At 37.9% G+C, this 17,657-nt stretch overlaps 1 protein-coding gene across 1 annotated transcript in view; it reads left to right on the top strand.

Annotated features, from left to right (window-relative positions):
* Nucleotides 1–17,657, top strand: part of MSH3 (mutS homolog 3) — a 189,731-nt gene that overhangs the window by 116,726 nt on the left and 55,348 nt on the right. Inside the window, exons 18-19 of the mRNA XM_052643629.1 lie at nucleotides 7,211–7,318; nucleotides 13,489–13,600. Coding sequence (XP_052499589.1) covers nucleotides 7,211–7,318; nucleotides 13,489–13,600 — 220 coding nt within the window. The remainder of the gene's footprint in view (nucleotides 1–7,210; nucleotides 7,319–13,488; nucleotides 13,601–17,657) is intronic.

Genomic DNA, 17,657 nt, shown 5'->3' on the forward strand with positions numbered 1-17,657 from the left:
AGTCTTCTCCAACACCACAATTCAAAAGCATCCATTCTTTGGCGCACTCAGCTTTCTTCGTAGTCCAACTCTCACATCCATCCATGACCACTGGAAAAACCGTAGCCTTGACTAGATGGACCTTTGTTGACAAAGTAATGTCTCTGCTTTTGAATATGCTGTCTAGGTTGGTCATAACTTGCTTTCCAAGGAGTAAGCGTCTTTTAATTTCATGGCTGCAGTCACCGTCTGCAGTGATTTTGGAGCCCAAAAAAATAAAGTCTGACACTGTTTCCACTGTTTCCCCATCTATTTGCCATGAAGTGATGGGACCAGATGCCATGATCTTCGTTTTCTGAATGTTGAGCTTTAAGCCAACTTTTTCACTCTCCTCTTTCACTTTCATCAAGAGGCTTTTTAGTTCCTCTTCACTTTCTGCCATAACGGTGGTGTCATCTGCATATCAGAAAGTTTTTGATATTTCTCATGGCAGTCTTGATTCCAGCTTGTGCTTCTTCCAGCCCAGTGTTTCTCTTGATGTGCTCTGCGTATAAGTTTAATAAGCAGGGTGACAATATACAGCCTTGACATACTCTTTTTCCTATTTGGAACCAGTCTGTTGTTCCATGTCCAGTTCTAACTGTTGCTTCCTGACCTGCATATAGGTTTCTCAAGAGGCAGGTCAGGTGGTCTGTGTTCGTTACCTAGGTTTATTTAAAGTGTTAAGATTTTACTACATTTGTTTTATATCTCCTTCACACTTTTTTTTTTCTGAAACATTTTAAAGTAAGTTTTAGACATTATAACACTTTGCCCCTAAATACTTAAGCATACATTTTCTAAAAATAAGGACATTTTGCTATATAATTTTGCTACCACTATTATTCCTAAGAAACTTTAATTGTTGTTGTTCAGTTACCCAGTCGTGTCTGAGTCTTTGCAACCCATGGACTGCAGCTACTAAGTTAAATATTAAATTGTCTCAATTCCTCTTCTCCCCATATTTTTATTGTTTTTATTTTTTTATTGAAATTGATTGATTTACAATTGATGTACAGAGTTATGCCAAACTCTGCTGTATATAGCACAGTAACCCAGTTATATACATATAGACATTCCTTTTTTATATTCTTTTCCATTGTGGTTTGTCATAGGATATTGAATACATTTCCCTGTGCTATACACTAGGACCTTGTTGCTTACTCATCTATATATGTTAGTTTGCATCTGCTAATCCTAAACTCCCAGTCCTTCCCTCCCTCAGCCCCCTCCTCCTTGGCAACCACAAGTCTTTTCTCCATGACTGTGATTTCCCCTCCTCCCATATTAAAAAAAAATCCTTTCACATGTTGCATTTTGTCTATTAAGTTTTATTAGTATATTTTAATCTAGAATAGCTCTCTACCTTTATATTATGAAATTTAGAGGGGAGGCATCCATGCCATTGTCTCAAAGAATCTCTCATTCTGGATTTATTAGCAGTCACATGTTCCTCGTAATAGTTTTAAGTTGGTGGTGTTCTGATAAATGGTGAATAGCCAGCTCTCTGGAGAGCAGTAGTGTGTGTTTGATTTCTCTGGTGTCACTGCACCATCCAGGACTGATTACAAGCTCCTGCTGGCCTCGATTGAAAAGAGATGTGCACACAGTTGACTTTCATGAGTCCATAGAAGTCAGCTCCAGACTGCCAGTCACCTAAGCACTTTGTTTATTAGCTCATTTTGTTTCATAAGAGTCCTAAGAGTGAAATACTATTATCATTCCCAATTTACAAATGAATAAGGTGAGCGACAGAAATAAAAATTAAGTTGTCCACAATAAGACTGTAACCCAGATTCAACTCAGGGCGTGTGGTGGTAGGGCATGTGATCTATACTGTCAGGCTGTAGAGCCTGCCTATGGTGAATCAATCCATGGGCTTCACTGGGAAATCTCTCAGTCTTGCTCTTTAAAAATTTGAACAGTATATTCAGTGTAGTCTTCAGGGAAGTTTTTTCCATTTAAAGTAACAACTCTGACAAGTGAAAAAGGAGGAACAAAAAAGATATTATGTGACAGTTTTTATAAGGTGGTAGGTTGGTACTATCTCTTGTTGCCCAGAGGAGTTTTGAATTACAGGATCAGAAAGAGATTTCAGTACACTTACCCTGAATCTTTTGAGATTATCTTGACTCTGAGTCTTGAATCCGGGGATAGAAATTTGGTCTACTGACTTCCTTTTCCAACTTACTTTCAATTACCCTTGCTAAGGATTTTCAGGGCTCTTTTGAGTTTTTATTTTCCTGACTTTCCCCTTAGTGATATCACTGAGAACATGAAAAGTGGACTGATGTTTTCCCTTTCAAGCTTCAAGGACTGTATTCTAGGGTTCTAGGATTCAATGAGATTGTTCGTCTTCACTGTCGGCATAGTGTACGTGATTTTATAGGTCTGGGTTATGTTCTTTCCTGGTTCTAGAGTAGAGAAAGTTCGGATCTCCCAGGGTAAAGATTTTGGCACTATCCTGATTCTTTATTCCTTTTTTCGCCTTTATCTATTATCAAATTCCTGTTTGTCTTTTTTCTCTTTGAAACATCTCTTTGATTTGCCCCTTCCACTCCTATCCTCTTCTCACACCCCGCCGTTCTCACTGTGTCAGCCCTCTGCCTGGGCCCTTCTACCCCATTAACCCAGGAGAATCCTGCTCTCATCATACTGTGGCTTGGCTGGAGTTGGGAGCTGCTGAGAGTAAGCTAGCATTAAATAAAACATCATAGAAGAATATGATATATTGCCAAGTGAAAAAAGGATGAAAAGTATTAAAAATGTGATGCCAGTTCTGTATGTGTAAATTCACATACATGCACAGCATACACATTTTTGTATTTTAAAATATTGAATACATATGCTATTATTAATATGCTTACTGACCATATATATGTAAATAACTTCAAATATTAACATTAATTCTGGAGGGTGAGATTACTGGAAGTTTAATGTACTTTGCAGATCCATGATATCAAAAGTTTCTGTAATATACATATAGTACTTTCAAATAGAAAAATATAAATTTTTTTATCTAAATAATATTGGCTGAAATTTAGCTACAACATTTGCAGCTAGACCCCCACTTGAGAATAGCAGTGATTGTTAGACATGCTATTTATTGAGGTGCCAGATGGTGTGAATATAATGTCATTTCAAAAATGATTAACCTCATTGAATCTGACACCAGAGGATTGAATACCAGCTATACAAGTGTTTTTGTCTCTTACTGAGATACTAACAGTTGTCCATTAGTCATATTACTTTATATTAAAATATTGCAAGAAATCAAGGCTGTAAGAAAGTCTGTGAATGGAACCCTCTCTCAAAAAACAGTGTCTCTTCTTTCATGTTCTAAAAAATGGGCTCTCGATATTGAATAATCTCAATTGAAAAATCTTTAATAATAAGATTATTGAATATTATTCAGTTGAATAAAATTACATCTCATACAGTAGTTCAAAGGATTTTAGAAATACATTTGCAAATAGAAAATAAAATATTCTCCTTTTTAATTAACTTCAAATATTATTGAATCACATCGGATGGTAAACTGTCATAATAACTTTAGAACCCCAGTGTCTTTAATCTCTTTCCCGTGGACCCAGCAATACCTTTTGAGATTAAATCACAGTGATTAGTTGAAGTTGTTTTTGGTGGCTTACTGGTAAAGTTGTATGTTGTTATGACATAAACCCAGGTCTATTGGATTGTTACCTGAATTGTCCATTTTTCAGCCTGTCATTTTTCTAAAATGATCTCTTTGAAATTTGATCAAGAATAACAAATAGGCAAAGACCAAGAAGTCAAGCAAGGCTTTGTAAGAGTTGTGATGGTGATGTTTAAGGTTTATGATAGCTTAAAATTTTTTTTCACATGCCTTATTTATACAGTTGACATGAAAAGGAACATTGTTGTCCACAGCTAAATAATTTACCTTCTCTCTCCTGCCTTTTTTGTTGTTGCTAAGCTGAAATGGTACTGACCAAGAGTTAACTCATTTCAATCCTTGAAGTTAGATCATCAGGGACAGTTATCCTCAACCTAAGGCTGTTGGGTAGTGACAAATTAGTGGCCTGGACAGGACCTGAGAAGGAAGGAATGGGGATGAGAAAAAATCAGCTGTTTTTTAATTTTTTTTACTGTAGTGCCACGGATATATTGAACACTCAGATTCAGAGAGGCAAGAGCAGAAATATCAAATATGGCTGCTTTCTGACAAAAGAGAGAGTGCCAGGATAGGAAGACCAGATAGATTAGTAATTAGAATAGGAAAAAAAAAGTAATTAGAATAGGGACAGAATCAGCCACAGTCCAAGGGGTAGATGAGTGGTCAGATCTAAAATTGCAGCTAGGCTAGAAATGACAGGGCGCCCTCAGGAGCATTATGTCCATACAGCACATGGCATCTTCAAAACTAAGAATCATTTTTAAGGTGGCAGCTGAGTGCTCCTGTTTAATGTCAGGGTCCAGTCTCCTTTGTGTTTGGTATTTTGCACAGACTCTTAACATTGTTAGTGGTAACCATATAGTCCTTCTGAGTAACTTTAATTTGGGGGAAATAGGTAAATTATATTCATTATGCTCTCCTTGTTTATGAGGTTCTCAATTTGCTGACAAAGGTCCATCTAGTCAAAGCTATGGTTTTTCCAGTAGTCATGTATGGATGTGAGAAGTGGACCATAAAGAGGGCTGAGCACTGAAGAATTGATGGTTTTGAACTGTGGTGCTAGAGAAGACTCTTAAGTCCTTTGGACAGCAAGGAGATCAAACCAGTCAATCTTAGAGGAAATCAACCCTGAATATTCATTGGAAGGACTGATGCTGAAGCTGAAGCTCCAATACTTTGGCCGCCTGATGCAAAGAGCTGCCTCATTTGAAAAGGCCTTGATGCTGGGAAAGATTGAGGGCAGGGGAAGGGATGACAGAGGGTGAGATGGTTGGACAGGAGTTTGAGCAAACTCAGGGAGATAGTGAAAGGACAGGGAAGCCTGGCATGCTGCAGTCCGTGGCATCTCAGAGTTGGATACAGCTTAGCAACTGAACAAGTACTGTATCTACTCAGACAAAGAAGTTTAAACTATGCTGTAAATATACCCTGTAATTCACAAATAGTTAGAATTAAAACTGAATATTTAAAATGTTCTAGTATCTGGAAAAGTCATTTACATAGAATATCTTATTTTAATATTAATAAAAAGTCAGAAATTATGGGTTCTAGAAAACCAGTACAATGGTAATAATATTGGAATAACTGATCACATAGTAGCTTAATCTGGATATCCTTTTCTAGTAGGAAGCACTTTAAAAACCTTTGGATTTAAGAAGCAAACAGAGTAAATCTCTTAGTTTCTGAAACCCACAGTATTAAATAGAGAAATATTTTTTAAGAGATGTATTCAGTGTAATACGCATCTCTTTTGGAGAGGATCATCTTTAGCAGGTTATGAGGAACTCCTGTGATAAGAGATAATGAAAGTATCTAAGCAAAAAAAGGAAAGGAAAACCCCTACATACAGCGTATGTTTCTTCTAGCATAAGTCTTTCAATGCAAGTCTTTTAAACTTTTAGATCACCAGCTACCTAATTAGCCAAAGATTTTTTTTTTCTTTATTTTACTTTACAATACCGTATTGGTTTTGCCATACATTGACATGAATCCACCATGGGTGTACATGCGTTCCCAAACATGAACCCCCCTCCCACCTCCCTCCCCATAACATCTCTCTGGGTCATCACCGTGCACCAGCCCCAAGCATGCTGTATCCTGCGTCGGACATAGACTGGCGATTCGATTCTTACATGATAGTATACCTGTTACAATGCCATTCTCCCAAATCTTCCCACCCTCTCCCTCTCCCTCTGAGTCCAAAAGTCCATTATACACATCTGTGTCTTTTTTGCTGTCTTGCATACAGGGTCCTCATTGCCATCTTTCTAAATTCCATATATATGTGTTAGTATACTGTATTGGTGTTTTTCCTTCTGGCTTACTTCACTCTGTATAATCGGCTCCAGTTTCATCCATCTCATCAGAACTGATTCAAATGTATTCTTTTTAACAGCTGAGTAATACTCCATTGTGTATATGTACCACAGCTTTCTTATCCATTCATCTGCTGATGGACATCTAGATTGTTTCCATGTCCTGGCTATTATAAACAGTGCTGCGATGAACATTGGGGTACATGTGTCTCTTTCAGTTCTCCAGAGAAGACATACGGATGGCTAACAAACACATGAAAAGATGCTCAACATCACTCATTATTAGAGAAATGCAAATCAAAACCACAATGAGGTACCACTTCACACCAGTCAGAATGTCTGCAATCCAAAAATCTGCAAGCAATAAATGCTGGAGAGGGTGTGGAGAAAAGGGAACCCTCCTACACTGTTGGTGGGAATGCAAACTAGTACAACCACTATGGAAAACAGTGTGGAGATTCCTTAAAAAATTGCAAATAGAACTGCCTTATGACCCAGCAATCCCACTGCTGGGCATACACACCGAGGAAACCAGAATTGAAAGAGACACATGTACCCCAATGTTCATCGCAGCACTGTTTATATTAGCCAAAGATTTAAAGTGACCTTTTAAAAAAGTCTAATATTTAATTTCTGTATGAATTATTAATAAGAAAACTGAAGATCACTAAAAAAAGGACCTTTCTTCTTGCTTGCCTTCAAAAAATTTATTGCAGTGCCAACTCTATTATTAGATGTTAGATAAATCAGGTGGACCTGATGCGCTCTACCATTGAGACACTTCCAATAAATTTTAGGAGAAGATATTGAAACTGTTTTCCTAGTTTGGACAATGCTGTGAAGGATATGTGCAAAGGGAAGCTGATCCATTTGGGTAGTTCGTGATGTCATTTAAGTTAAATGAAAATAATCTTTACGTTAGTGTTAATTAGGTCTGAGTTCACAGTAATGGTCAGATGAAATGTGCAATATGGTATTAATAGTAGATGTCTTTGTAAAGAAACTTTTAAAATATATATATATTTTCTTTTTCCAAATAAAGTCTCAGTAATCAAGTTATTAAACAGAAAATAGTTCAATGTAATTTCCACCTTTCTCAACTGCTAGCTGTGTGCCTATTTATTTATGCTCATCATAGCTACCAAACTGATTACTTATTATACAGTTTTTATAGATCTAAGAAATCAATTTGCTCACCTTTTTGTTGTTGTTGCTTCTGTAGGAATTTCAGTGAACATTATCACACCTTGTGTAAAGCAGTCCATCACCTAGCAACGATTGACTGCATTTTCTCCCTGGCCAAGGTCGCTAAGCAAGGAGTTTATTGCAGGTAATGTGTTTTGTTTTGTTTACCTCAGCTCTTTTCAGTGCTTTAGAACAGATAGAATTTTTCAATTAATTTAGTGTTCCTTGGTGGCTCAGCTGGTAAAGAATCTGCCTGCAATGTGGGATACCTGAGTTTGATCTCTGGGTTGGGTAGATCCCCTGGAGAAGGGAATGGTACCCACTCTAGTATTCTGGCCTGGAGAATTCCATGGACTGTATAGTCTGTGGGGTTGCAGAGAGTCAGACCTGACTGAGTGACTTTCACTTCCATTATAAAGTATTAAAATTACTCAGATATGTTGAACTCTTGGTAAAGCTGAATGTCATACACATATAGCTTGATTTAAAATTAAGAAATTCCTTTCTTGCTCTACCATTGAGTATAATGAAAGCAGATGATGACTATAACTAGAGGGAAATGTTACATATTTCAATTTTTAGGTTTATGTGGGTGACATTTTTTATAGAGGAGCAATCCTTTCATTTGTTAGCATTCACTTGAACACTTAGGATATGTTTAACTTTGTAATTATAAAAGTCTTATTTAAACATCATCTAAATCAGATATGGGGGAGACTTAAGGTATGATTCATTTTAAGGCAAATTCCACTCAGTTGTTCTCAAATTGCTCTTCCTTAAGACTAAATCTTAAGCTAAAGCTTTGGCTCAGTGCTCTGCCTTCCAGGCCCACTGGGGCACAGAGGTCCTGCTTTCCAGGCCCGAGGGGGTAGTAATCCTGTTCCCATAGCTTTGCTGGGCAGGGGTTAGGCCCCTAGGGCTCCAGGCTGCCCAGTCCCCGCAGTGGTTCGTTCCGTGGCCAAGCTCTGCTTCTGAGGTGGCCCCACTTCTGCTTGGTATTCTGTGCCTGGGCTCATTCCAGCAACTCCCCTAGACTGCAGTTCTGCATTGGGGGCTCTCTGTGAAGCCCTTTTGGGGGCTCTCTGGGGTCTCTATGTAAGAGTAGTAACCTATTCCTGAGGGCTCTGCCCTTAAGACCTGATCACCTCCCAGCAGCATAGGTTTGATCACCAGCCTGGTTATTTTAACCACTAATCTTAAACTAAGTTTCATAACCTCTGTGCTCCTCAGTTTCTTCATATTCTTCACAAAATAATACCTAGCCCTTAGAACTGTTGTACAAATTAAATGAGGTAAAGACTTTATGAAATTTCTAAGGAGAACCAGGCAGATGATAAATACTTAATAAACAGCGATAGTTACTCCCTGATGTTTATTCAAACATCAGAAAGAATTAAGTATTGTAAAATTTTTTTGCCTATAATAAAAACATCTGAGCTTATGGGTTGTTAGTATCTTTCATACCTATCATTATTTATTTTTTTAAAAATCGCTTTTTGTTTTCCATCAGTTCACAATCTTTTCTGTGTTTTTGAATGTGGTAAGCGTAATTATCTCAAAGTCTGTGTCTGATGATTCATATGTCTGTGGTCCTTGTGGGTCTCTTTCTATTGTCTGTTGTTTCTGTTCATTTTCATTCATGCATCTCTTTGAATGCCTGCTTATTTTGATTATCTTCTGGGCATTATATTTGCAAAGTCATTTGTATAAATAATTTGATGTATATTTCTCTGAAAGGGTCACATCTTAAGACACTAATGTTGTTCTGGCATTACTTAGTCCACATCAGAGCTTGAGAAGGTTCAGAAATTCAAAGGATTAAAGATTCAAAAGTTCAAAGATTCAAAGCCTGCAGTTATCACTTCAGATCCAGTGTTCTGCCTGGTGTGCAGTCTTTTGGTGTCTCAATCCAGATTAAAGCTGTTTATAGTGCTCAGCATCCCCTCAGAAAGCAGCAGAAATCAGCAAACACCCTCCCTGGCCCTCTATCCTCGGTCCTACCCCGGCTCCTGGCCTGGTAATTCCTTGTTGTCTTGTTAGTTGTCAGGTGGCTTCAAGTAGTATACTTCAAGTGAAGTACAAGTTTTCTATACTTTATCCAGCCTTTTATTTGTCCTCAGTAGGATTGTTCTAAACCACATCTTCTGTCAGTAAGACAGTGTCAGGAAATGTCACATGCTAAAATACTTTCCAAATTGGATACTATATATTTTATAGTAAGAAAATTTCACCTGAAAAATTTTAAATGAGAATTGTGCCATCATCTTTAAGTAATACAATCAGTTTCTCTCTTTTTTATTTTTTTTTTGGCAGCCATAAAATTGAGTGTAAATAGCCATGAAATAGGAAGCTTTTTTCTAAAATGCGTTTAAAACTAGTATCTAAATAATCTGAAGTTTATGCTCTTTTCTCTTAGATTTCCAGCTTGTTTAAAGATTTTTAGGCATTTGAGTTATTGCAGTTAGTTCAAATTGATCATTAGCTTCATAATTACAGTCGTCTTTCTAAATGTTATTAGGACATTTTATTCACTATATTCTAAATTGTTATACAGAAGTTCTTATTCCAGGTCTTTGTATCCAATTTGTGTTCTGGACATTGTACATTTTTACTAATATAGACTGTTGTTCTGTTTCTCTGGCTCATTCAAAGGAGAATAATGCAGTTTTAAAAATATAAAATAAAATGGGTAAATTTGTTTAAGGTTAGTGTTTCATTCTTTTCAGGCAGCATCCAGATTTTCTCGGTTCTTACTCTTCAGTGCCACTAAATGCTATCAACATTTCATATTGTTCTACTATCACTGTCCTGTCCTAATAAATTTTCTCAGGTCTCTGAATAATCATTTGCTTCATACTGTACCAGAAAGTGTTGTCATTATGTAGTTTTGAAGGCAACAGAGTAAGTCAGTGTAGATTTTAGAGCAGAACAAATCACTCAGATTTTTGTTTTAAAGTGAAAACCTTCCTGGGAAGCCATATCAGTGTCATGAATATGATATGTTGATTTCACTTGGCAGAGCACTTAGAATTTTAAAACTGATACAACTTAAAGTTGGTTTCATCATTTTTTCTTTATAGTATATTCATAATCTATATAGATAAAAATTCTGTTTTAAAATTATACTCTAAAATTTAAAAAGTGTCATTTTCTTGTAACTTTAAATGTCCCTTTTCAAAAGGTGATTTCAAATCATTTACTTGGAAGATACTTTAGTAACTTTGTTTTAGAGATGTGAATGTATACTCTCAGGGTTTTGTTAGTCAGATATATTTAAGAAGAATTCAATATTCAGGAAAGTATTATTTCTTGGTGTTATGAGTATGTTCAGAAATGTGCTTATATGTGAAAGGTCTGAGTCTAAAAACTCGAGATCACTGATAGGACATTAAGATGAAAAAGAAAAGGGGTCAAGAAATTGATGAAAAGACGTCAACCGTATGAAGCAGTGAGTGCATATTTAAACAATGAGATCACACTGTTAAAATTAGAAAGTTTGATAATACCAAATTTACTAATAGGTAAGGGTATGTTTTGGCCTTGGAGCACAAATTGAAGCAGGGCAAAGTCTAACAGAATTTTGCCAAGACAACACACTAGACATAGCAGACACCCTCTTCCAACAACACAAGACTCTACACCTGGACGTCACCAGATGGTCAATAGTGAAATCAGATTGGAGAAGCTCTCATACAGTCAGCAAAACAAGACTGGGAGCTGACTGTGGCTCAGATCATGAGCAAAGTTCAGACTTAAATTGAAGAAAGCAGGGACCACTCAGGTATGACCTAAATCAGATCCCTTATGATTATACAGTGGAAGTGACAAGTAGATTCAAGGGATTAGATCTGATAGAGTGCCTGAAGAACTATGGATGGAGGTTCATGACATTGTACAAGAGGCAGTGATCAAGACCATCCCCAAGAAAAGAAATGCGAAACGGCAAAATGGTTCTCTGAGGAGGCCTTACAAATAGCTGAGAAAAGAAGAGAAGCTAAGGGCAAAGGAGACAAGGAAAGATATACCCATTTGAATGCAGAGTTCCAAAGAATAATGAGAAATAAGAAAGCCTTCCTCAGTCTTCAGTGCAAAGAAACAGAGGAAAACAATAGAATGGAAAAGACTAGAGATCTCTTCATGAAAATCAGAGATACCAAGGGGATATTTCATGCAAAGGTGGGCACAGTAAAGAACAGAAATGGTATAGACCTAACAGAAGCAGAAGATATTAAGAAGTGGTGGCAAGAATACACAGAACTATACAAAAAAGATCTTCACGACTTGGATAATTACGATGGTGTGATCACTCACCTAGATCCAGATATCCTGGAATGCGAAGTCAAGTGGGCTAAGGAAGCATCACTATGAACAAAGCAAGTGGAGTTGATGGAATTCCAGTTGAGCTGTTTCAAATCCTGAAAGATGATGCTGTGAAAGTGCTACACTCAATATGCCAGCAAACTTGGAAAACTCAGCCATGGCCACAGGACTGGAAAAGATCAGTTTTCATTCCAATCCCAAAGAAAGGCAATGCCAAAAACTGCTCAAACTACTGCACAACTGCACTCATCTCACACGCTAGTATTTGCTAAAAACACATATGGGAGTATTCTTTTATGATATTTGTACCCTAAAGTTTACTTGATACTATTTGCTTGGGGATAGGTGCTGAAGCAGGAGAGTGAAAGAAAATAGATGATATAAAATAAAAATACTCATTTGATTGATTATTTGAATTGTCTTTATAAATGTAGATATGAAAATGTTTTGTAATTATGAAGCAAAGAAGATAGCTATATTCTCTTTATCAAAATAATGAACTTTAAAAGATTTCAAAATGTTCTTCAAACATTGCATTTTTGTTGCAAGTGGGAGAAGAACCAGAAATAAGGATAAGCTAGAACCTGTTAGAAATGTATTGGAGTTTAGAATTAGTATTTGTAAGTGAATATCGTCCGTGTACCTGCATGACAGCTGATGCACAGTTACTTAGATTCATAGTGTGTTGCCCATTCCGGGTATATATGCCTGTTGTTTAGTCACTAAGTTGTGTCTAACTCTTCCGCGACCCCATGGATTGTAGCCTGCCAGGCTCCTCTGCCCGTGGGATTTCCCATGCAAGAATAGTGGAATGGGGTTGCCATTTCCTTTCCCAGGGGATCTTCCTGACCCAGGGTTTGAACCTGGGTCTCCTGCATTGGCAGGCGGATTCTTTACCACTGAGCTACCAGGGAAGCCCTATATGTGCTTTAAAAACCTGGAAAATATGAAATAAAAATTTGAAATTTGCTATGTTTGGATTCTTACTAGTTGTCGTGACTTTTTCCCCTCACTGTTATTTTTTTCTCAATTCTACATAGTACTTATAAAATAACTTAGAAAAGATTTAAAGAAATAAAATGACAGAGTCCACTGGACCCACATGGTAAATGGTGAAGTCTGTCTTTTATAGGTATCAAGGAATATTAAGTGGGGGGAAAGTAGTTGTGGAATGATGAATTACAGTATGATTCTTGGTTTTTGTTGTTGTTGTTTGTTTATTTTTAAAGAAGAAATCAGAAAGCGATACAATGAGTTTATGGAAACTTAAATGCATAGAAGAACATTGGGAAAGGTAGACACCAAACTGGAAAAGGTAGATGCCAGACTGCTCTCAGTGGTAACCTCTGGGGAGGAAACTGAGAGAAGGCTGGCGCTCAGAGAGCTTGGATAAATCGATGAAGGTATCGGTGAAAACAGAAATATAAGACCTTAAGAAACAAGCAAGGCAAATAAACATTTTTTATATCAAAAAAAGTAAAAGATACTAAAGACCATAGAAAGATGTTTTAATTAAACAGAATGTGAAAATTTTAGGTCATTCTGTCCTTGAGTCCAACATACAATTTATATTAATGTAATAATCTAGAAATAATTTTGCATGATTTTTAAAATTTTGTTTATTGCTAAAAATATTTTAAGTAGCAGTAATCTGAAATGTAATTTTTTTTAATGAATATATCTTAGAGAGTAGTAGAAAAAGAAAAAAAGAAAAAGGATCTTATAAGGGAGATCTTAGTTACAGAGCCATATAAGACTCTTCTAAAGTTTATGCTTCAGAGCACTGTAATTATAATAATTGTCTTTCCAATTCTGATTCTACAGTTGAGTTTAAACTTTTATACTCAGCTTTGTCCTGAGCATATGTTCTTAAAGTCCATGTTTAAGGTTTGGTTGTGTGTCTGACAGACTGTCCACAAAAATCTTCATGCTTTTTGAGATTTTTTAAAAGTCTCTTTCCTTGCCTTGTCAATTGAAACATGCTTCTTCTCACAGACCAACTCTACAAGAAGAAAGGAAAATCCTAATAAAAAATGGCCGGCACCCTGTGATTGATGTGCTGCTGGGAGAGCAGGACCAGTTTGTTCCCAATAGTACAGATTTGTCAGTAAGTACCACATCATGACAATAAAAGGTGGAAGATGATAACATTGATCTCGAACTTTTAAATACCATATGATGTTTTAAAAATTTACCCAAGTTTTGCCTTTGGCTTTCAGTCAACTAATCCATGGCTGTAGTTTTATACTCAACACCATATATGGAGTCAGTGCTATTTCCAATAAAAGATTATCCATAGAGGGAACAATTTAGCAACTAAAAGATTAGCCTTAATTAGCTGGTAACCCAGCAAAAATATTTTATATTTTTAAATGCCCACAGGTGCTAATGGAGAGGAATCACACCATGGTTTTGCAAATTCCTGTTGGTGTATAGTATAGGCTTTGTCTTGTGGTCTGTTTTCAGATGTTTTGTGAAAGGATCACAGATGCTTCAGCTGATTTCAGTGATAAGAATTTTTGTCATTAAAAAAAAGAATTTTTGTCATATGGACTAGGGTTCTCTTATAGAACATTAATGATTTACAGTATTTATTCATCCAACACGTACTTACTGAGTACCTTTTTAGCACCAGGTAGTGAAACAGAGTATTAGGACAGACAGTGGAAAGCAAGACAGAAGTATGCCCTGCTGGTAGAGAGCTTGTGGTCTAGCAGGGAAGATAGATTATTGTAATGTGGCTCGGTCAGGCCAGGATTCAGGAGACCAGGTGTCATAGAGCATGTAGCAGATTGACGTAACCCAGAATTAGGGAGAATGTTTGGGAAGGTTTCCCAGGGATGAGATCCTGACTGAAGAGAAAGGGAGTTAGTGCAGACCAGGGAAATGGGGACGATTATTCCAGGGCAGGAGCCAGGGTGGTAGAGTCTAGGGGTGAAGCAGCGCCGGTGGGCTCAAGGAACTGAAAGATGTTGCATAAGGTTGGGGCATAGACTATAAAGAAGCAAGTGTCAGAAATAAGAAAGAGGCCAGTTTGTTTAAAGCCGTATTAAGGAGTTTAAAGGGTTTTTGTTTGTTTGTTTGTTTTCTTAAAGGATTGAGAATGCTAGGAAAAGAGTGTTTAAACCTGCAGAAAAAAGTGAACCTGTGTGTGTATGTTTGTTACACTGAGTTACATTGTCCATGATAAACAGAGCCATGCACTAATTCAGGTGATAAGGGTAATTTTACTCAGTAATATTGTTGCATAGGAAAGTCTAGCTTGAACTGAGTACAGTTTGTGCAGAGATGTTTTTGTTTGTTCAGTCACTAGCTCACGTTCGACTCTTTGCCACCCCACGGACTGCAGCACACCAGGCTCCTCTGTCCTCCACTACGTCCCAGAGTTTGCTCAAATTCATGTCCGTTGAGTCGATGTTGCCATCTAACCATCTCATTCTCTGCCGTCCTTTCAGAGATGACTAGGTGTCTTAAAGTAAGAATGAGCAAGTAGGGAGGAGGGCTGGGCATGGCCAGGTTCAAGGAAGTGGAAACAGAAAAACTGAGAAAAGGGGTTTGGTTAATGTGAAACCCTTCTGGGTTTCATAACTAGCAACTGTTGCTGATCCTCTCCCATGGGGACTGAGAAGGACAGTGAGAGTTATCACCATGGATGTTAGCATTTCAAAGAGAGGCTCCACACGCATTTATTTCTAAGTGGTAGAAGACTTACCTCTTAAAGGGGTTAGAGAGGATTTATAACCACAAGATTTCTGAAGTAATTGCTCAAAAAGTAGGTTTGATGTCTATCTTTCACTAGGTTTTGGCTGGAACAAATACAGATTCTTTCCTGGCACTGTTGTGCTTTTGTAAGCAGGGACTTTATTTATTTATTTATTTTTTTAAATTTATTTTTAATTGAAGGATAATTGCATTACAGAATTTTGTTGTTTTCTGTCAAACCTCAACATGAATCAGTCATAAGTATACATATATCCCCTCCCTCTTGCACCTCCCTCCTTTCCCACCCCTCTAGATTGACACAGAGCCCCTGTCTGAGTTTCCTGAGACATACAGCAAATTCCTGTTGGCTATCCATTTTACATATGGTAACATAAGTTTCCATGTTACTCTCCCCACACATTTTACACTCTCCTCCCCTGTTCCCATGTCCATAAGTCTGTTTATGTCTGGCTCTCCATTGCTGCCCTTCAAATAGATTCTTCGGTAACATCTTTCTAGGAGGAGAAGGGGATGACAGAAGATGAGTTGGTTGGATGGGCGCACTGACTTGATGGACATGAGTTTGAGCAAGCTCCGGGAGCTGGTGATAGACAGGGAAGCCTGGTGTGCTGCAGTCCATGGGGTCGCAAAGAGCTGGACACAACTGATTGGCTGAACTCAACTGAACAATATTTATCTTTCTCTTTCTGACTTACTTCACTCAATATAATAGGCTCTAGGTTCATCCACCTTAATAGAAGTGACTCCAATGCATTCCTTTTTATAGCTGAGTAATACTCCATTGTGTATATGTACCACTGCTTCTTTATCCATTCGTCTGTTGTGCTGCAATGAACATTGGGGTACATGTGTCTTTTTAAATTCTGAAAACTTTCTTTTTGTCTGAGTACCAAGAGCCAGAGATCAAATTGCCAACATCCATTGGATCATTGAAAAAGCAAGACAGTTTCAGAAAATCATCTACTTCTGCTTTATTAACTATGCCAAAGCCTTTGACTGTGTAGATCACAACAAACTGTGGAAAATTCTTAAAGAGATGGGAATACCAGACCACCTGACCTGCCTCCTGAGAAATCTGCAGGTCAGGAAGCAGCAGTTAGAACTAGACATGGAACAACAGACTGGTTCCAAATAGGAAAAGGAGTACGTCAAGGCTGTATATTGTCACCCTGCTTATTTAACTTCTATGCAGAGTACATCATGAGAAACGCTGGGCTGAATGAAGCACAAGCTGGAATCAAGATCGCTGGGAGAAATATCAATAGCCTCAGATATTAAGCAGGGACTTTAATGGGGACTGGGATCATCCCAAGATTGTGGCCTTGAGCTGTTAAATAGAAACTATATGCTGGCTTTTGTTCTGGTCTCTTAGTGGGGAGGGAATGAAATCATTTGTGCCAAGAGGATTGCAGCTGTTATAGGCCAAGGTTGGAACCCAGTGGGCTCAGAGGAGCCTGACTAGCATTTGATCAAGAAGGGAGTCTCTGTCAACGCAGTGAAATTATCTGGTGATGATATGAAAGAATTAACTTGGAAGGGGTCGCTAAGTGAGGGAGGTTGTATTGGAGAATGAGGTTCCTGACTTACAGATTCCAGAGGCAGTGTGCTGGGTGATAGAAAGATCCCAGGGATGGCCATGGAAGGTGAGCAGAAGTGGAGGAGGTCTTTGCCCAGGGATGCCCATGGATGGTGAGTAGCAGAAGTGGAGGAGGTCTTTGGAGATGAGGAGATCAAGGAACAGCTTTTGAGAAGAAGGTATCCATAGGCGTGTTGAAATTGTCCAAACAACTTGATTTGTAGTGGCATGCGAAGGTGGTCCAGGGGTCAGAGATTCCAAGAGATGGAGACTTGATGAGCTGGAGGTAGATGATAAGGCCCTAAAGAAGCAGATATGGGAGAACCTTTGAACCCTGAGATACAAATGAAAGGATGTGGCAAAAGGCTCATCCTTGAAATGAGAGAACTGCAGGGGAGTAACAGCCAGCTTTCAGCTCAAGTCAGTGTGTGAAGGAAATGTTAAACAAGGAGGTTAGAAACATAGAAGTCTTGGGGAATTTTTCAGAGGACAGTGAGAAAATTGAAATGTAGGGAATCAGTTGGAAATTAGATCACACAAAGGAAACCCAGGAGGGCAAGGCAGTTGGGACTATCACAGAATATTCCATCTTGGGCTGTGAGCAGGGTGACAGAGATATGAGCCTGCTAAATTTGGCTGACCATAAGGGTGGGGCAAGTAAAAGGAAATACTTTGAATTATATCTAGTTCAATAACACATTTTTGATATTGCTGACAGAAAAAAAAAAACACAACGTGAGAGCTGTGTATTAAGTTTTATGTGGGGCAAAATGAGGACTATGGCCCAGGAGATAGCATTTCAGATAGCTCTGAGAAACTGCTCCAGAGACATGGGGGGAAGGCCATTGTGATGTATGATTTTAGT

The sequence above is a fragment of the Budorcas taxicolor genome, chromosome 7 (genome assembly GCF_023091745.1).
Source record: "Budorcas taxicolor isolate Tak-1 chromosome 7, Takin1.1, whole genome shotgun sequence".
Taxonomy (NCBI): Eukaryota; Metazoa; Chordata; class Mammalia; order Artiodactyla; family Bovidae; genus Budorcas; species Budorcas taxicolor.